This window comes from Trachemys scripta, chromosome 21 (assembly GCF_013100865.1).
Source record: "Trachemys scripta elegans isolate TJP31775 chromosome 21, CAS_Tse_1.0, whole genome shotgun sequence".
NCBI lineage: Eukaryota > Metazoa > Chordata > Testudines > Emydidae > Trachemys > Trachemys scripta.
In genome coordinates, this window is record NC_048318.1 from 16985033 (window position 1) to 17000270 (window position 15238).

Here is a 15238-nt window from a genome sequence, read left to right on the forward strand (position 1 = left end):
CCCACAGCATCCCCGTCTCCAGCCCCTCCCTGTGCCCAGCTCCGCCAACCCACCTTACCCTTCACCCACAGCATTCCCGTCTCCAGCCCTTCCCTGTGCCCGGCTCCGCCAACCCACCACACCCTTCACCCACAGCACCCCCGTCTCCAGCCCTTCCCCTGCACTCTGGATCTGCTGATGTATGTCAAGTCTTGCCCTGTCGCCTCCTCCATCTCCCACCCTCTTCTTGACAATTAGGCCCCCTTGTACGAAATCAAGGCTTGCTTTTGTGACGTGTCCAAATCTGCAGCAGGGAACAGACTGCGCTTCAGGAAGTTCATTCTCCTTGTGAGCGAAGGCGCCGTGCAGCCAGCTGCAGGAGGCTCATGTTTACCCCTGGAATTGCCCCAGTCTGGAAACAAACTGGATCCAGACAAAGGAAAAGCTAGTGCTCTAAGACTACATCTGCCTGGAGAAACCATCACTGGGCCAGGGAAAGAGCGGCCCAGTCCCACCTGCAGTTCCACCAGCTCGGCCAGAGGAGAGTGGTGAGCTCCTGGGACAGCGTCTCCAGCCGAGCACTCCCCACAGTGCCCTCACTGCTCCACGCAGCCGGGCGCTCTGCAGCTCCGTCTCAGCCCAGCCCCAGCCCCCGGGAACCCTAGCCGGCATTGGGGCACCCAGCGCAGCCCTAGAGCGGCAATTGCTGAGCATACGGCACAGCGCTCCCATAGGGCCCCTCCCAGGACAGCACGGAGACCACGCCGAGTCTTTCCTCTCTTGCTCATTGCAAGGCTGAGAGCCTGTCCCAAACCCACACTGGGAAGGTGAGTCTGTGACGTGGCTGCTGGCCACAGCCCGTCTGTCCTCTCCGAGCGGGCGAGCCCCCTCCTGTGGTAAGGTGGATACAATCACCAGTGACCGGGCTCAGAAGCAGGATCCCAGCCGGGCATGGCTAGCAGGGACCCCTCACCCAGCACAGAGTCCCCGTTGGGCTGGGACGTGGGCAGTGCCCTGGCTACGCATTCCTCCTGCCGCCACTGCCCTGGGCACCTGGCAAAACGAGCATCTGCACAACCGACAGGCCCCTCAGGGCCGAGACTGGGGGCAAATGTGCCTTTAACCCGCCGGGAGCTTCCCCAGTTGTGGGGCCAGCCAGGGGCAAGTTAGATAGTCTTTGGGGCAAGATTAGCCCCATTCCCCTGGCCACGCACCCAGCTTGTCCCTCGTCCCGGGAGCTGCAGCCATTGGTCTCCTTCGTGACCACAGGCAGGGGGGGCCTGCGGGCTGGGGGGAGGGCTATTTCCCACCCCCTGGATGGCACTCGCTGTCCTGCGAAATCCCCTCCCTCGCCCTGTGCTAGAGAGCAACCCGCCTTGTAGGAGTCCTGGCTCGGAGCTGCTCAGAACTGAGACAGGGCTTGGAATGGGCCCTTGCCCCCACGAGGCATATCCCCCACCTGACATCATAGTCCTCGCTTGGTGACATCACAGTCGGTTCCATGGTGGCCGCTTATGATGTCACAGGGCGCGGTTCAGCCCTGAGGAGGGGAACGAGCAGCAGCGGGAGGAGATGCAGCCTGAGCGTAAGACAAGCCACCTAAGCGCTGAGGGAGAAATGGAGAGCGCCAGATGGGCACAGCTGCAGGCGTCCGCGCAAGCCTCCCCCCGAGTTTTCCTAGTTCACATTTAAATGTCTCCCCACAGCTCGTCCCCCAGCCGGAGGCAACCCAGAGCTTCCCCAGAGCTGCAGCACATTGGCTCCCGGGCCCAGGCTGCAGCTCACCTGCCATGTGTTATCACCGGTTCACAGTACAAGGTGACTGGGGTGCCGGGCTAGTGGCAGGGCTCCGTGGGGATGACGCCACCAGAGTCCAAAGAGCCCTGGCTGCGGCCCTGCCCTGGCCGTAGAAGGACCATGTGCAGGACACCAGCTAGCTGGAGACCTCGGGGAGGAAGATGCCAGCAGCAGCAGGATGTCCCGGCTCATGCTGAGAGCAAAGCAATGCAGGGCTGGTCTGTGCGCTCATACCATCCCTCCCCTACCAAACCCAGCAAGCCTGGAGCCACAGAAGGGCTGAACTGCTTGTTACCATGCAGGTGTCCGCTACAATGCCCAGAGCTACAATTATTCCCCCGGTGAGCAAGTCTCTCTGGGCCTCTGCTCCCCACTTGTGAAAAGGGGGAACTTCCTGGGCCAGTCTGTCTCTCTGCTGCCAGCTCCTTGGGCAGGGACTGTCTGTGCAGGGCTGGGACCTCTGTTTGCTGCTGTAATATCTCCTCTCCAAACCTCCACGCAGCTCAGCTGTGCTGGAGCCTGGCCTCCTTTCCGCTCACTGCCGCAGGTGAGCGGGGCGTGCTCCGGAACTGGAAGCTAGCAGGGCTGCAGCTGGTGCTTATGGGGGTCAATGTGACTGGGGCATGACATGGCCTGGAGCCCTGGGGGCTGTCACCTGGGCCAGAGCCAAAGGGTCATCAGAAGCAGGGTCACCCTGCTCCTCCTCTCCCTCCCTGGGGGGAGCAGGTTGGACCTGGGTCTCCACTCTCCATGGGGGAGTAGCTGGACAGGGCCCAGAAAACTCCTCAGTAACCAGGCAATCCAGCTTCCCACGTGGGCCCTGCTGCCCTCTCTCCGCTGCTGCGGTGCTGGCACTGCCCCTTCTGCCAGCCAGGACAACGGGGGAGCAGCCAGGCCTCACACGGCTCTTGGTGCCTTCAGGAGCCGCTGCGCTGAGCACAGGACCAGCGTGCCCCCCGGCAGTGCAGTCCCGCCCCAGGCCCTCGAGGCAGCTAGCCCAGACCCTGCCTGCCCCCAAAGCCAGAGCAAACCGGAGCTGAATCCGGTGCCCTGCCCACCGATGCAAGCTGGGGGCAGGCCACTGGAGGTCACTCGTGTGCCATAGACCGAGTTGCAGCCTCCCCTGGGCCCAGCGGGTCAGGGAGCTCGGGACAGGCTGGGGTGTGGAGCATCTCTCCTGGCAGCACTCACCTGGGGCCCACCCCCGAGAAGGGGAGAGACAGATAAGGAGGCGACTGCAGGGAGTTAGAGTCTCTGCAAAGCAGGGAAGGGATCCCTGTCACTGCTCTGCACTGACCACCGCAGGGGGGTGGGGTGCGTGTGTGTTACACACACAGCCTTGGCCCCGGTTTGCTGAGGGATTTCTCAACTCCCCGATGGCGCCCTGCAGCCTGACCCTGAGTATGTCTGGCAGCAAGAAAGTGAGCCATAAATGCAACCCCCCGCCTCGGTTCGGCCAAGCCACCCCGCTGACCTTTGCCCAAACGGCCCCTGGAGGCCGCTTGCTGGGGCGGGTATAAAAGCATGAAGCCGGGGCTCTAGCTGGTTAGCAAAGCCCAGGAAGCAACGCAGCCAGGTAAGCCTGGAGTTTGACACGTTAGTTCCTGGGGCAGGGGCTGGGGGGGCACGGCTGGGGCTCGCGCCCCCCTGGAGGTGAGTCAGCTGCATGTCAAGCCGCAGAGCATCACTGCAAAGGCAAAGCAGTCCTGGCTTGCAACGGGGAGGAGATAACAGGGAAAAGCCAGTCCTGCCCCCGGTGACCCAGCCTCCAGGGTCCCCGTAGGACGCCCAGGGAATGCCGCTGGGCAGGGGCACTCTCCACCCCCGGGAGGGGTGTGCAGCTTCATGGCACGACCCCCCCATGCAGACAGGACCCTCAAACCGTCCTGCATATGTTCTGAGCCAGCCGCAAGGCGCTGCTCCGGGGCCTGCGCTCGCAGGCCAGGCTGAGGCTGGCAGCAGGGCGGGGGCGGTGGGAACAGCCCACAGCACTGGCTCCAAGGCTGGGGAGAGCAGGACAGGACCCAATCTGCCTGAAGGGACTCTGTGTTCTGCCTGCTGGGGCCGTCAGTCCTCTCCACCTCTGCTGGGGAAGCTGCCAGACACACACACGCGGCAGCCTGTGGAGCCAGAGAGCAGGGAGCTGCTGCAGGTGGAGACCCCAGGCTGCGCGCTAGCCCCAGCCCGGCTTAGCAGAGCCGGGGTGCATGGGGGGAGGCAGTGTCCTTCCCCCAGCTTGGGGCTGGGGCATGAGTGGGGGGACAGACGGGGATGCCTGTTTATTCTGAGCCCCCTTGTTTCCAAGCCGTGGAGCTGAACCCTGCCGCCAGCTCTGCCCCCATAGCTCCACGCGCGGGGACCACTCGCGTCCTGGCTCCCCACATGCCAGGCTGGAGCGGGGCTGGGGCGTGAGCGCTGGCCCTGACACCGTACAGCCCGCTGGGTTTGCAGCCGCTGGCTCCAGGGCCAGGCTGTGCCTACGTGTCCAGAGGGGCACAGCGAGAGGCCGGAGGGACTCTGTGCACCACACCCAGCAGGAAGCTGGCTGGCTTTGGATCCAGAGGGCGGCTGGGGTGGGGGACGTGGGAGGGTGGGTGCCATTACGCCGGGTGAGGGTGCTGTCACTGGGATGGCCCCTGCAGCCCTTCACCGCTCTGCTGCTCTCTCCTCAGCCCGCACCATGAAGGCCCTGCTCCTCCTCGCGCTCCTCGGCCTGGCACTGCTCGCTGCCGTGGCACGTAAGAGCCGCCACCCCTCTGAGGGCAAGGGAAAGGGGGGCAGACTTGGGGGGGAATGGGGGAGGAAGGAATCGGGTATAAGCAAGAGATGAGAAGGGTGGGGGGAGCAGGTTGGGGGGTGAGGTGGAGAAGAGGGAAGGGGAATCACGCAGCCATGAAAGTGCTGTTAGTTATGATGCAGCAGGAGGCAGAGAGGGATTCACAGAAACGTGGGGCTGGAAGGGACCTCGAGAGGCCACCCAGCCCATGCCCCTGCACTGAGGCAGGACCAGAGAACCTGGACCGTCCCTGACTGGTGTTTTTCCAACGTGTTCTTAAAAACCTCCATTGCCGGGGACTCCACAGCCTCCCTTGGGAGCCTGGTCCAGACCTTAACTAGCCTGAGAGTTAGACATTTTTACCTATTCTCTACCCTAAATCTCTCCTGGCTGCAGATTAATCCCATTACTTCTGGTCCTGCCTTCAGTGAACATGGAGAACAACTGATCCCCGGCCTGTTTATAACAGCCCTTAACATATTTGAGGACTGGTGTCAGGTCCCTCCCCCGTCTTCTTTTCTCAAGACTAAACGTTCTGGTTGCTAATCTTGCCTCGTAGGTCAGGTTCTCTAAACCTTTGATCGTTTTTGTTGCTCTTCTCTGCACTCTCTCCAGCTTGTCCACATCTCTCCTGAAGTGGGGCAGCCAGAACTGGACACAGGACTCCAGCTGAGCTCTCCCCAGTGCCGAGTAGAGCAGGACAGTTATCGCCCATGGCTTACATACAACAGTCCTGTTAATACCCCCCAGAACCTCCCACCCCCATTCCCCACACGGCTTGGTTTGTGCTTGCAGAGGCGGAGGCCCCCGGGGAGGAGGAAACCATTGTGAAGAAGGTGCACGATTATGTCCAGCACGTGGCTCAGACGGCCAAGGACGCCTTAACCAAGGTCCAGAAATCCGAGGTGGCTCAGCAGGCCAGGTACGCCCCCCCCCCATCCCTTCTGGCCCAGGGGTCTCCCCCACCTCTCACCACAAGCCCTTCCCCTTCCCACGCCTGCCCATGCACAGCCAGCATCCGGAGAACCCTGGCGACCAGGCTAGGGGCAGATACAGGGCTGGGCAGTGCCCAGCAGTCTGCGGGAGCTGCAGAGATCCGCCCCCGGGAGCAGCGAGCAGGAGCCCTCAGCCCCCTGCTCACCAGTGTGGAACAAGCTGGGGTACAACCCTGGGCCCAGGAAGCCGGTGACAAAGCTCCTGTGACCTTGAGCGTCCCACAGCTGCTGGTGAGGGCCATGGGCACTGCAGGGTCAGCACCCGAGTTGCACCCGTTCTGGCTGAGGCCCCCGAGCAGCTGGTCTGCTCCCAGTGCCTCTCCCGAGAGGCAAACACCCGGCTGGCTCGTACCCAGCCACCTTTGCCAGGAGCTGGGAGTGCTCTGCTGGGAGAGGGAGCCGAAGCCGTCACACCTAGGCAATGGGGTGCAGCAAACCCCGAGCGCTCTGACTGCCCCAGAATGCAAACTGGTTCATTCAGGGGCATAGGCATGAGACAGAGCAGGGGGCTCAGTCCAGTCCCTCTGAGGACACAAAATACCCCATGAATCGGTCTTCTAATTGGCAGCTCAGTGAAAGGGCAGGGACTGAATGGGCCATGGACAGATGGTCCCTCTGTGACCCCAGGACTGGATGGGGGAAGCTGGCATTGCTACTACCCCTGCTGCACTTGTTCTGTGGCGAAGTGCACCAGTCCCATCAGTCCAGCCCAATCCCCAGCCCACAGGGGGATGCCCTGTGGCCCAGGGGTTTCAAAGAGTTCCAGGCTAGGCAGCGTGATTATAAAAGCCATGCCCGACCCTGCACTGCTTATTAAAGCAGCATTTTATAGCACAGGGACAGCCCCAGACCCACAACACCCCCTATACGGTCCTTCCCTCTCTGCCCCCGCATGCATGTAACTCACAGCTTGATTGCACTGAGTCATATTATTAAAGTGGCTATCTTAGACCTTTGCAGATAGGACCCCCCTTTTAATATAACCTCCTCCTCTGCTCCCCCCCCAATGTGTGTTGAATCCTTCAGGGACTGGGTCAATATGCGTGCTGAGGACGTACACCAGTTTTGGGATGTGCTAAAGGACAAGTTCTCCGCGCTCTGGGAGCAACAGCCGCCTGGGCAGTGAGCCCCACATCAGCAGCTCTGGTCGGGTTCTCAGCTGAGTGAGTGCAGGTGCAGGATGTGCAATGCAAATTGTAACCAAATTGACTCGCTGCTCTGGGCAGAGAGCACAGCATCCTTCCAGCTAAGCACTGTCCCACCTGCCTGCCTGTCTGTCCAGTAACTCAATCTCCACTCAGCGTGGCGGGTTCATACGCTACTTCCACTGGGGCCCAGGAGTTTTGGTACCAGCTGGTGTGTTGGTTTGGAGGGGCTGGGTTTTTTTTCCTTATAAAACATCATAACTCAAAGTTTGTCATGTATCTTGCAATAAAATGAAGTCAACTTGAGATGCATTTGGTGGCCTTTACTGGAGTGTTGCAGTGAGAGAGTGTACACAGCTTGTATGCAGTGACCAGTGCGCCCAGGAGAAGCAGGACAGTGTTTGAGAAGCTGTTTGCATTCTCCGTGCAATACCCATCATTAGGTAAAGGCAGTGCTGGATTTTGGGAGTTCATAGCCCTGGCACCTCTGGGCTTGCTGCATCAATTATGAATGTAAACAAAATTGCTTGAGCCCCGGCACCTCTTTCATTACCACTTAAACTCTGGGTAAGGGAGAAAGACTCATCAGAACCAACTAGGATTCGGGAACAATTGCCCAGAATGGGATTTATTGGCCAATGAATCACCATCCCCCAGGCTAGGACTCAGGTGCGTGCCCTGGCTCCCAGTCCAGCCCCAATCCTCCAGCTATGCAGGCGGACGCCCATGCTTGGCACATCCCAGCTCGCTGCATGGCAACGAATGAAGTCAGCATTAGGCCTTTCGTGCATCCCCCCCCACCACCCCTTGTGCCACCTGCTTCTTGGGTACCTAGGAACCGCAGCTGCGTTTCTAGTGGAAGGAGGACAGGGGAATGGGGTGCTGGTTACCTAGAGGAAAATGCTGCTTTAACAATGTCTGCCTAGAATATGCTTTGAAGTACAGAACAAGGCCACTGCTGTGGTTGGGGGCTCCCCGCCTGAGACACCGGAGAGGGGGCTGGATTTTCAGAAATTGCTCAGGATCAGGCCCCTTCAAGGTGTCTGAAAATCTTGGGCCAGACCGCAGGGTGGCTGTTCTCCCGGCTAGCGTCGAGATGTGGATTTGGCAAAACCTACAGCCAGCATAGCCGGGTGGGTGGTTATTGTATGCAAACCCCAGAGCTGTGCATCACAGCTGCCCCCCCCCCCCCCACACACACACACCTTGTAGACACGCACTGCTGTGCGGCAGACCCCCACAGTGGGCTCATGGCCTGGCCCCGGCCCCAGCAGGTTGAAAGCAGACGGAAACAAGGCCTACAAGGCCTGTAGCTCAGGCTGCAGCCAGCACTGCCGGGCTGCCAGATGCGGTCTCGAGAGCAGTGCACAGAGCCCTTCTGCTTTGCTACAGAGGGGGCACCTGGCACCAGGGCCCAGCCGGACGCCCCATCTCGGTGTGATGCTGGGATGTGGGCTGGGTGTCGCACACACACTAACCACCAAGATGGCTGCAGGAGCATGAGCAGCTGAGTTTGCAGGACCCAGCTCACGCCAAGCTAACCGTCCCACCCTGCTCAGCTCTGGTGAGGCCTCAGCTGGCAAATCAACCCTTTGTGCCTCACCCACTCTGTCTTAGCCAGCTCCATGAACAGCCCTTAGCTCTGACCGCTCTGCACCACCCCTGCCACCAGCCAGGCCCAGATCCTGCCCCCGAGCTGCCAGTCCCGGCCAGCTGCTGCTCCCCTCAGAAGCAGGTTTATAACAGCCCAGCTGAGCCGCTCCATGCACAAGGGACACAGCTGAACCTGAGGGGCTCATTCCCCTGGGGAGCTACAATGGCCTCACCCCATGTCTGCTGCCCAGCACCCCCCAGCCCCACATTCGCCTCTCCCTCGGGGCTCCCAGAGCTCTCAGATTGGGCTGGGCGTTGTGCACGGCCCTCTCGGCGGCTGGGTCCTGCGGGAAGGTGATTCCGATCAATGCCCCTTGGAAAGAGCCACCCTGGGGCAACCTCCCGCTCAGCTCAGGGTGCTCTGCAGGCCTGCACTGGGATTGCTAGAGCGTGGGAAAGGGGGGGACCTGGAAGGGCTCCCCACAGGGTCCCCTCACCCCGTCGCCTGCAGACCATTCCTCTTCCTGCCCCCCAACCTCCCTCCTGGTCTGCACAGCCCCTCCCTTCCCTTCAGTAACCTGCAGCCCATGGACCCCCGTGAGCCCCCATGGAGCTGTGTCTTCCCTGCCCCACAGTGCCCTCAGCCTCCCATTTGGTGCTCCCCACCCCCCCGGGAAATCCCCTGCAAACACAAGCTCCCAGTAACTTAAATCACTTTTATTTGACAAAACAAACAAGAACGAAAAGTTCTGTGGGGGGGCAGGGAGGAGGAGATGGGAGCCCCGAGCCTGGAACAGGCAGGAGAGCTCTGGGCAGGATGTTCCCAGCAGACTGGCCTTCGCCGTGTGCTGGTTTCCACCCCAGCCCCCGCCCCCCAGCAGAGGGACCCTCGTTCTACAGCGATCGATCAGTAAGTGACAGCCACAAAGGGCCGAGACGCTTGGCCCAGCGCTGAGCGCGCCGGGAGGAGGGAGTTGAGCACACCTGGTGTCTTCACCCAGACGCGCATTAGCAGCAGTGGAACGCAGGGCAGTGGCTGATCAATTGGGGGCTCATTGTGGCTAGGGGAGGGGGTGTCAGTCCCTGGCCCAGTGCCACTAGTTGGCCTGGGCCATGTTCTTTTGGAGGTTGTCCAGCAGGGTCAGGAAGCGGGTCTTGAGGCCCTCAGCATAGGGGGTCAGGCGCTCCTTGAAATCCTGCACGAGGGGCGTGACCTTCTCTCGGAAGGCGGTGAGGTGCTGGATCACCTTGGCCTGGTACTCGGCAGCCTGGGGGATGCCCTTCTGCCGAATCTCCTGCAGCTTCTGGGTCAACTTCTGGCGCAGCTCGTCGCTGTAGGGGGTCAGGTTCTTGCGCAGCTCATCAACGTGCCCGCGCAGCCGGTCCCGGGCCTCCTCAGCCACGGGGGTCAGCTTCTGTTGCAGGGCCTCCACCTTCTGCTTGGTCATCTCCTTCAGCTCCTCGCCGATGGGGGCCAGTTTCTGGCGATAGATCTCCAGCTCCTCTGTCCACTTCTTGTAGAACTGCTCCAGGAAGGGCTGGATCTTCTGTTTCACCTCTTCCATCTCCTTGGTCAGCTCCTGCTTCAGGGCCTCGGTGTCCTTCACCCACAGCCCCCAGGTCTCCTTGTAGTCCTCCTGCAGTTTCTGCGCCGCCACCGTCAGGGAGTCCAGGTTGTCAGACAGCTTCAGGCTGCAGGAGAAGACAAGGGGGCCGGGATTACACACTGCTACATGGCCTCTCCCCTGGCAAAGCCCAGGGAGGCCCTGGAGATGCAGCCTTGTTCCCAGAAGGGATGGGACGGTACAGCCGGCAGATGGGGACTAACTCCCACGCTCTAATCCCAGCTCTAACACCGCCTCCCTCTGGCCAATCACCCCACCCCCGCAGTTTCAGAAGGGTTCACACATTTTGGGTGCCCAGCTTGAGATGCCCAGGGCCTCAGAGTGGCTGACACCCCAGCTCTGGGTCAAGTCAATGGTAGATTTAACCTCTTCCAAGCCTCAGTTTCCCCAGACAACCTGGGGATGACAAGGCTCACTCAGTTTTCTGGTGGTGGAAGGAGGGAGAGTGCTAGATCCACCGCAAAGGTGAGGGGTGTCACAGCTGTCAGCTGCTGTGCAGTGTGGGCCACTGGGCACCCCACCGTGCCAGCAGGGACAAAGCCCTCCTTAGCTCCAGGGGAAGGGCTTTGTGGTCACCATTAGCTCCTGGGTCCTAGGGCCTGACACACAGTTGAGCAGTTCCCATTCCAACCAGCAGAGGGCAGTGGCGCCATGTGGGGGGCGGCTTCAGAACCGGGGGCATCACAGACTGCACACGTAGGGCCCAAGGCTATAGGGCCTGGTGCTTGACCTCCTAACAGCCCGCTCCTCCCCAGAGTCAGCTACTTACTCAAGCTGTTTGCCAACTGCAGAGGTCTCAAACTGGGCAATGGCTTCCTTGCCACTGGCCTTGACGGTCTCCAGGTAGACCTGGACCATGTCCTTGAGGCGATCCAAGGGGGTCTGCGGGTCGTCATGCTGCCAGAAGTAGCGGGCCTGAGTCCCTGCAAGGAAAGCACAAGAGGGCTCAGGACCAGCTCCCCAAGCCCCACTCCGGAGACGCTCACCACCTCCTGCCCAGATCCGCCCCTGGGCCGGAGCTGGCAGCTGCTTGTGTTACCAGCCGCAGGCTGGGTGGACGGTGCCCGGCTGTCCCAGCCCCCTAGGCAGGAAGGGTTTCCTGGGGGAGCCTGGCTGGTTTTACACAGCTCTGGTTTGGAGAGGTTACAGGCTGGGTCCTGCAACCGGAGGCAGTGGGCTTACCTGGCCCAGCCAAGACTATAGCTCTGGAACTCCTGGCTCCCAAGCCTCTGCCCGCTGGCCCACCCTGTCCCCTCTCTGACCCAAGCGTGCCCCACGCTCTCCCTGCTGCACATAGCTCGTCTCTGCTCCCTGGCCCAGACAGGTGCTGTTTTACAGCAGGGTAGTCTCCAAACCGCTTTTAGAGTCACTCTAGGCTGGATGCCTTCTGCAGAGGTTGCTTGGGCCTGGCCCCTTGCACAGCAAGACACACAGGCCTGCCCAGGGCTCTGACTTCTGGGGCATCACATGCCCTGGGCTGAACACAGCTCCTGCGCCCTCCCTGCTCAGGGGTGTCTGGTTCGAGACTCGTGCTGGTTTCTGGCCCTACCTGTGAGGAACAACAGGGCGAGGATCACAGCGGATCTCATCTTCGGCTGCGTCTCTCAACCTGGAGAAGGCAAAAGAGTTTGAGGCTCAAGTGAACAAATAGAAACTGCTTAACAGAGCGAGGAGATGCCAGTCGATGATTAATCACTGGAGGACGGTGACAATCTGGGACAAGCCTGGCTCCTTCTGCCATTATCCCCCCAACACACACACTGTCCCCAGGGGAGAGCCACTTACCCACCTGGCATTGCCCCATTCTGCCCCTGCCCATTTAAAGCATCTCAGGGCTCTGCACCAGCCTGACTGGCGAGACCATGTAACAAAGGCCATTGGGTGCCTTTACGATGGGGCGAGCAAGCGCCCAGAGGGAGGCAATGGGCAGATTAATGGGTCTAGGGCTCATGATCTTTCTGCTTCCCAGCCAGTTCTCCCAGGGTGGGGTGAGGATATCCCCTCCCCTCCATCACCTCTCACAGCAGTTACACTCCAGGGCAGGTTTAACCTCCCAGCGCAGCACCAATGCCCCAAAACAGGGCAGGACTCCCCAGCTCTCACCAGGAACGGTTCCCAGCAAATCACACTCCTAGAAGGACTGAGGCGCTTACCAGTTTCACTGCTTCCTGCTGCTGCTGCTCCTCCTCGAGTGTGGCGTGTGCGTCCCCAATGCTGCTATTTATACCGGAGAGGGGATTTATCACGGAGATAAGCTCGGGAAAGCACTCCCAAGTTCTGATTATGTGGCGCTTAGAGTTCAAGGATCGAACACATCCCCGCTGCGGACGGGCGCGATCAAGGAGCAACTGCCTGGGAGGAGAGGCCAGAACAAACAGGCTCCTGCAGCGGGAGCCTCCAGACCAGCTAGGCTGTTTACACTTTGGCTGACCCAGATTTTCCACCAGCCACATTGGGACCCCTCCCTACCCCTGTCCTTCAGAAGCCCCTGAGATTCGATGGGAACCGGTGGGCAAGGTTTGCATCCTCAGGACACCTCAGGCCCCCGCCTGTTTCTTTTGAAACAATTAAACGTGCACTAGCCACCACTTACACCCCCGCACCCCCAGCCCTAAAGTAACCACTCGCAGGTCATCACGTGTGCCCAGCGCAGGCCAGTGCTCAGGCAAATGGGAACCTGCCAGGCAGATAGCGCTGAATCCTGTGGTGCTGTGTGCCATGGGGGGCATAGGATCACTGCGATGGAGGTGGGGCTCAAACTCTGCAATACCAAACGCTCTGGCCTCCCAGTACCCTGCCACGGCCTCTGACAAACTCCCTCAATTCCCAGGCTCAGCCCTGAGGACGACCTCCAGGGCCGAGACTATCCTAAGCCAAGCCACCTACCTAAGCAATGCCCTGAGGAACAGGGGGCTCGCCCCATAGCACTTCCCCTTTGGCCTGTATGGGGCCAGGGGAAGAGGGCTCAGGCCAGGGAATCAACTCCTTTTTCTGGCCATTTAAAGGGACAGGATTCTTCACAGCCATCACAGGAGGCAGCCCTTCGCCGCCGCCCACCCTGTGGAGTGTCCCGTGGGCGGCACAACCCCGCATTCAACTGGCTGCGGGCCGTGTGGTGTGAAGGGGGGATTAGATCGGCCCTGGGCAGCGACCTGGCAATTGGTGCCATCTGGTCCATTGCAAGGGAAACGATTTGCTCTTTGCAGACACGGGCGTGAGCTGCTGGGATAATTCAGCAGCAGAGAATTCACCCCAACTGCACCCAGGGGATCCGATCATGGGGCCAGCAAGGGCTCCTGCTGAAAGACGCCAGCATGCTCTGGATTTACTGCACCAGTTGCTTCATTATCACACGTGGCTGGTCCAGCTGGCTCCCGCCTTTCTGGCCTGGCTCAAATTGAGAAACGGCACCGGGATGGGGCGGATCTGGGGCATTCAGGGCAGGAGCTGCCCCATACAGAGAATGAACAGGCACCACCAGAAGCCAGGGAGCTTCTTAAGTGAGGTCTGTGCTACCTTTAAAAACAATTGGCTGCATGTGGATGCACAATGAAGTCGATCCATTGACAGTCAGTGTATTAAAGGTCATCTAGCCTAGGGAAGTGCTTGTCCATTTGGAAAGAACGGGCAAAGTCCTCGAAGACCTTCCCACCCCCTGACACTTCCCTACGCCCAGCCCCTGACCACGCACCTTCCAGCCATGTGTTAGTACAGTGGTTTCCAACCTTTTTTCATTTGCAGACCCCTAACAAATGTTGAATGGAGGCGAGGAGCCCTTTGGAAATCTCAGGCATAGTCTGTGGACCAAAGGCTGAAAACCGCTGTGTTAGTAAGTTTCATCCTGAGGCATTCAGCTCAGGTGGGGCTCAGCAGGTCGAGGGAGTCTGTTTCCACATGTTATGCAGGAGCCCCCATTCTGTCTATTTCAGCTTTGGAAAGTCAGGAGATCACCACAAGGGAGATTTCATATGGCAGGTTGGATAACAGACAAACATGCAGCAACTGGCGAGCAGCCAACCCTGGCACACTGCAGGGACGCTATTCAGAGAATCCAAGTTGGGCTGGCTTCTCCTTTGCATCAGATATTGAGCAACACCACAAACAAGAGATCACAAGATCATAATCATGATTTTATTTGTCATGATCCCACTGTCCAACTAAGTTACTAGTTGCAAGTGACCCACAAAAAATGGACTAAAGATTTACTGAAAGTTGTTTGTTTTTAGTCCAGCATAAACGAGGAAGAAAAAATACTTCGGACATTTCCAAAAAACAGAAATAATAGCAAAGTATATTAATATACATTCAACATATACTGCGCGTATTGATTACTACAATACAAAGCAATGATAAAAAAGTGTGATACTGCGAAATGGCACGGTTAAGCAAGTCCCTGCTTTTCTTTTGGATGGCTACTGTCGGGCGACTGTCAACTCTCCCAGAAATACAATGTCATGTAAACAAAAGGAAAACAAATCAAAGGTACAGAGCAATGTCAAAGCCTTTCAGTGTTTCTTGGTACCTTCTCACTGAAGTCCGGCAAGCCCTGTCTGGGTCCCCCACCCCCACCCCAACACACACTGTCTATTTCACATGTTAAAGAAAATGTAACTTGACAACTACACACCAATAAAACCAGAGTGACATTAGGCTTTCTAGAAACATTGAGCTGGGAGGTATGTTTGTCAGTTGCAGATTTCTTCTCTCCCCTCCCCTCTCCTTTTCTTCTCATTGCAGGTCCATTGATGACAATTGCCAGGGGGGGCTTTGGGGAAGAGATGGTGATAGCAAATTAACCTTTGCCATGCTGGTCTCACACTTCCTTCTGTGCAAATTCAGAGGGTTGGATTGATTTTTCCTTTATTTAAAAAAAAAAAAATTCCAAAAAAGTGTCAATAATAGGAATTTTCAGTTGTAGCTTTTAAAGTTCCAAAGGCAATGATGACACAAAATACTCCCTTAGCCCCAACCACTGGAGGGGGCATTGGTTTCTATCAGTCAAGGAAAGAAATTAAAACGAATGAGAAAGAAGAGATCTATGCACATCTGAATTTGTATAAAGGAGAACACCACTTCTGCCACTGGCACAAGAGAAAAAAACAGTCACAATTACAATGTCATTAAAAAGAAATAAAATACTTTGAACAAAAGGTGCAAGTCACAATTCAAATAGAACAGAATCTAGTTAAAAATTTCTCTCAAACAGAAATTCCTTTTGTCTTTTATTAATAATAATAATAATTATAATAATAATAAAAACAACAACAACATTTACCATAAAACAATTCCTACATGATCAGGAGGAAAAGCTAGAAAAACAAAGAGAAA

At 58.2% G+C, this 15238-nt stretch overlaps 3 protein-coding genes across 6 annotated transcripts in view; 1 reads left to right on the forward strand and 2 right to left on the reverse strand.

The window, feature by feature from the left end:
• The first annotated feature begins 3256 nt into the window (after positions 1-3256).
• Positions 3257-6998, forward strand: APOC3 (apolipoprotein C3). 2 transcript variants are annotated; one of them, XM_034754701.1, is made up of 4 exons: positions 3257-3352; positions 4449-4514; positions 5348-5474; positions 6574-6998. In XM_034754701.1, exons 2-4 carry the CDS (start codon positions 4457-4459, stop codon positions 6671-6673), a joined length of 285 nt encoding a protein of 94 aa, XP_034610592.1. In that variant the 5' UTR covers positions 3257-3352; positions 4449-4456; the 3' UTR covers positions 6674-6998. The 2 variants fall into 2 exon arrangements, with proteins under 2 accessions (XP_034610592.1, XP_034610593.1); XM_034754702.1 differs by lacking the exon at positions 3257-3352 and adding an exon at positions 3836-3928.
• Positions 6999-9043: 2045 nt separating this feature from the next.
• Positions 9044-12228, reverse strand: APOA1 (apolipoprotein A1). Its single transcript, XM_034754703.1, has 4 exons — positions 12064-12228; positions 11460-11519; positions 10680-10833; positions 9044-9977 (listed from the first exon to the last, which is right to left on the reverse strand). Exons 2-4 carry the CDS (start codon positions 11497-11499, stop codon positions 9383-9385), a joined length of 789 nt encoding a protein of 262 aa, XP_034610594.1. The 5' UTR covers positions 11500-11519; positions 12064-12228; the 3' UTR covers positions 9044-9382.
• Positions 12229-14019: 1791 nt separating this feature from the next.
• SIK3 (SIK family kinase 3) overlaps positions 14020-15238 on the reverse strand; it is a gene marked incomplete at its 5' end in the record, with an annotated part of 146374 nt that continues 145155 nt past the window's right edge. For all 3 annotated transcript variants that reach the window (XM_034754709.1, XM_034754707.1, XM_034754705.1), the window contains 1 exon segment: positions 14020-14768. In XM_034754709.1, coding sequence (XP_034610600.1) covers positions 14746-14768 — 23 coding nt within the window.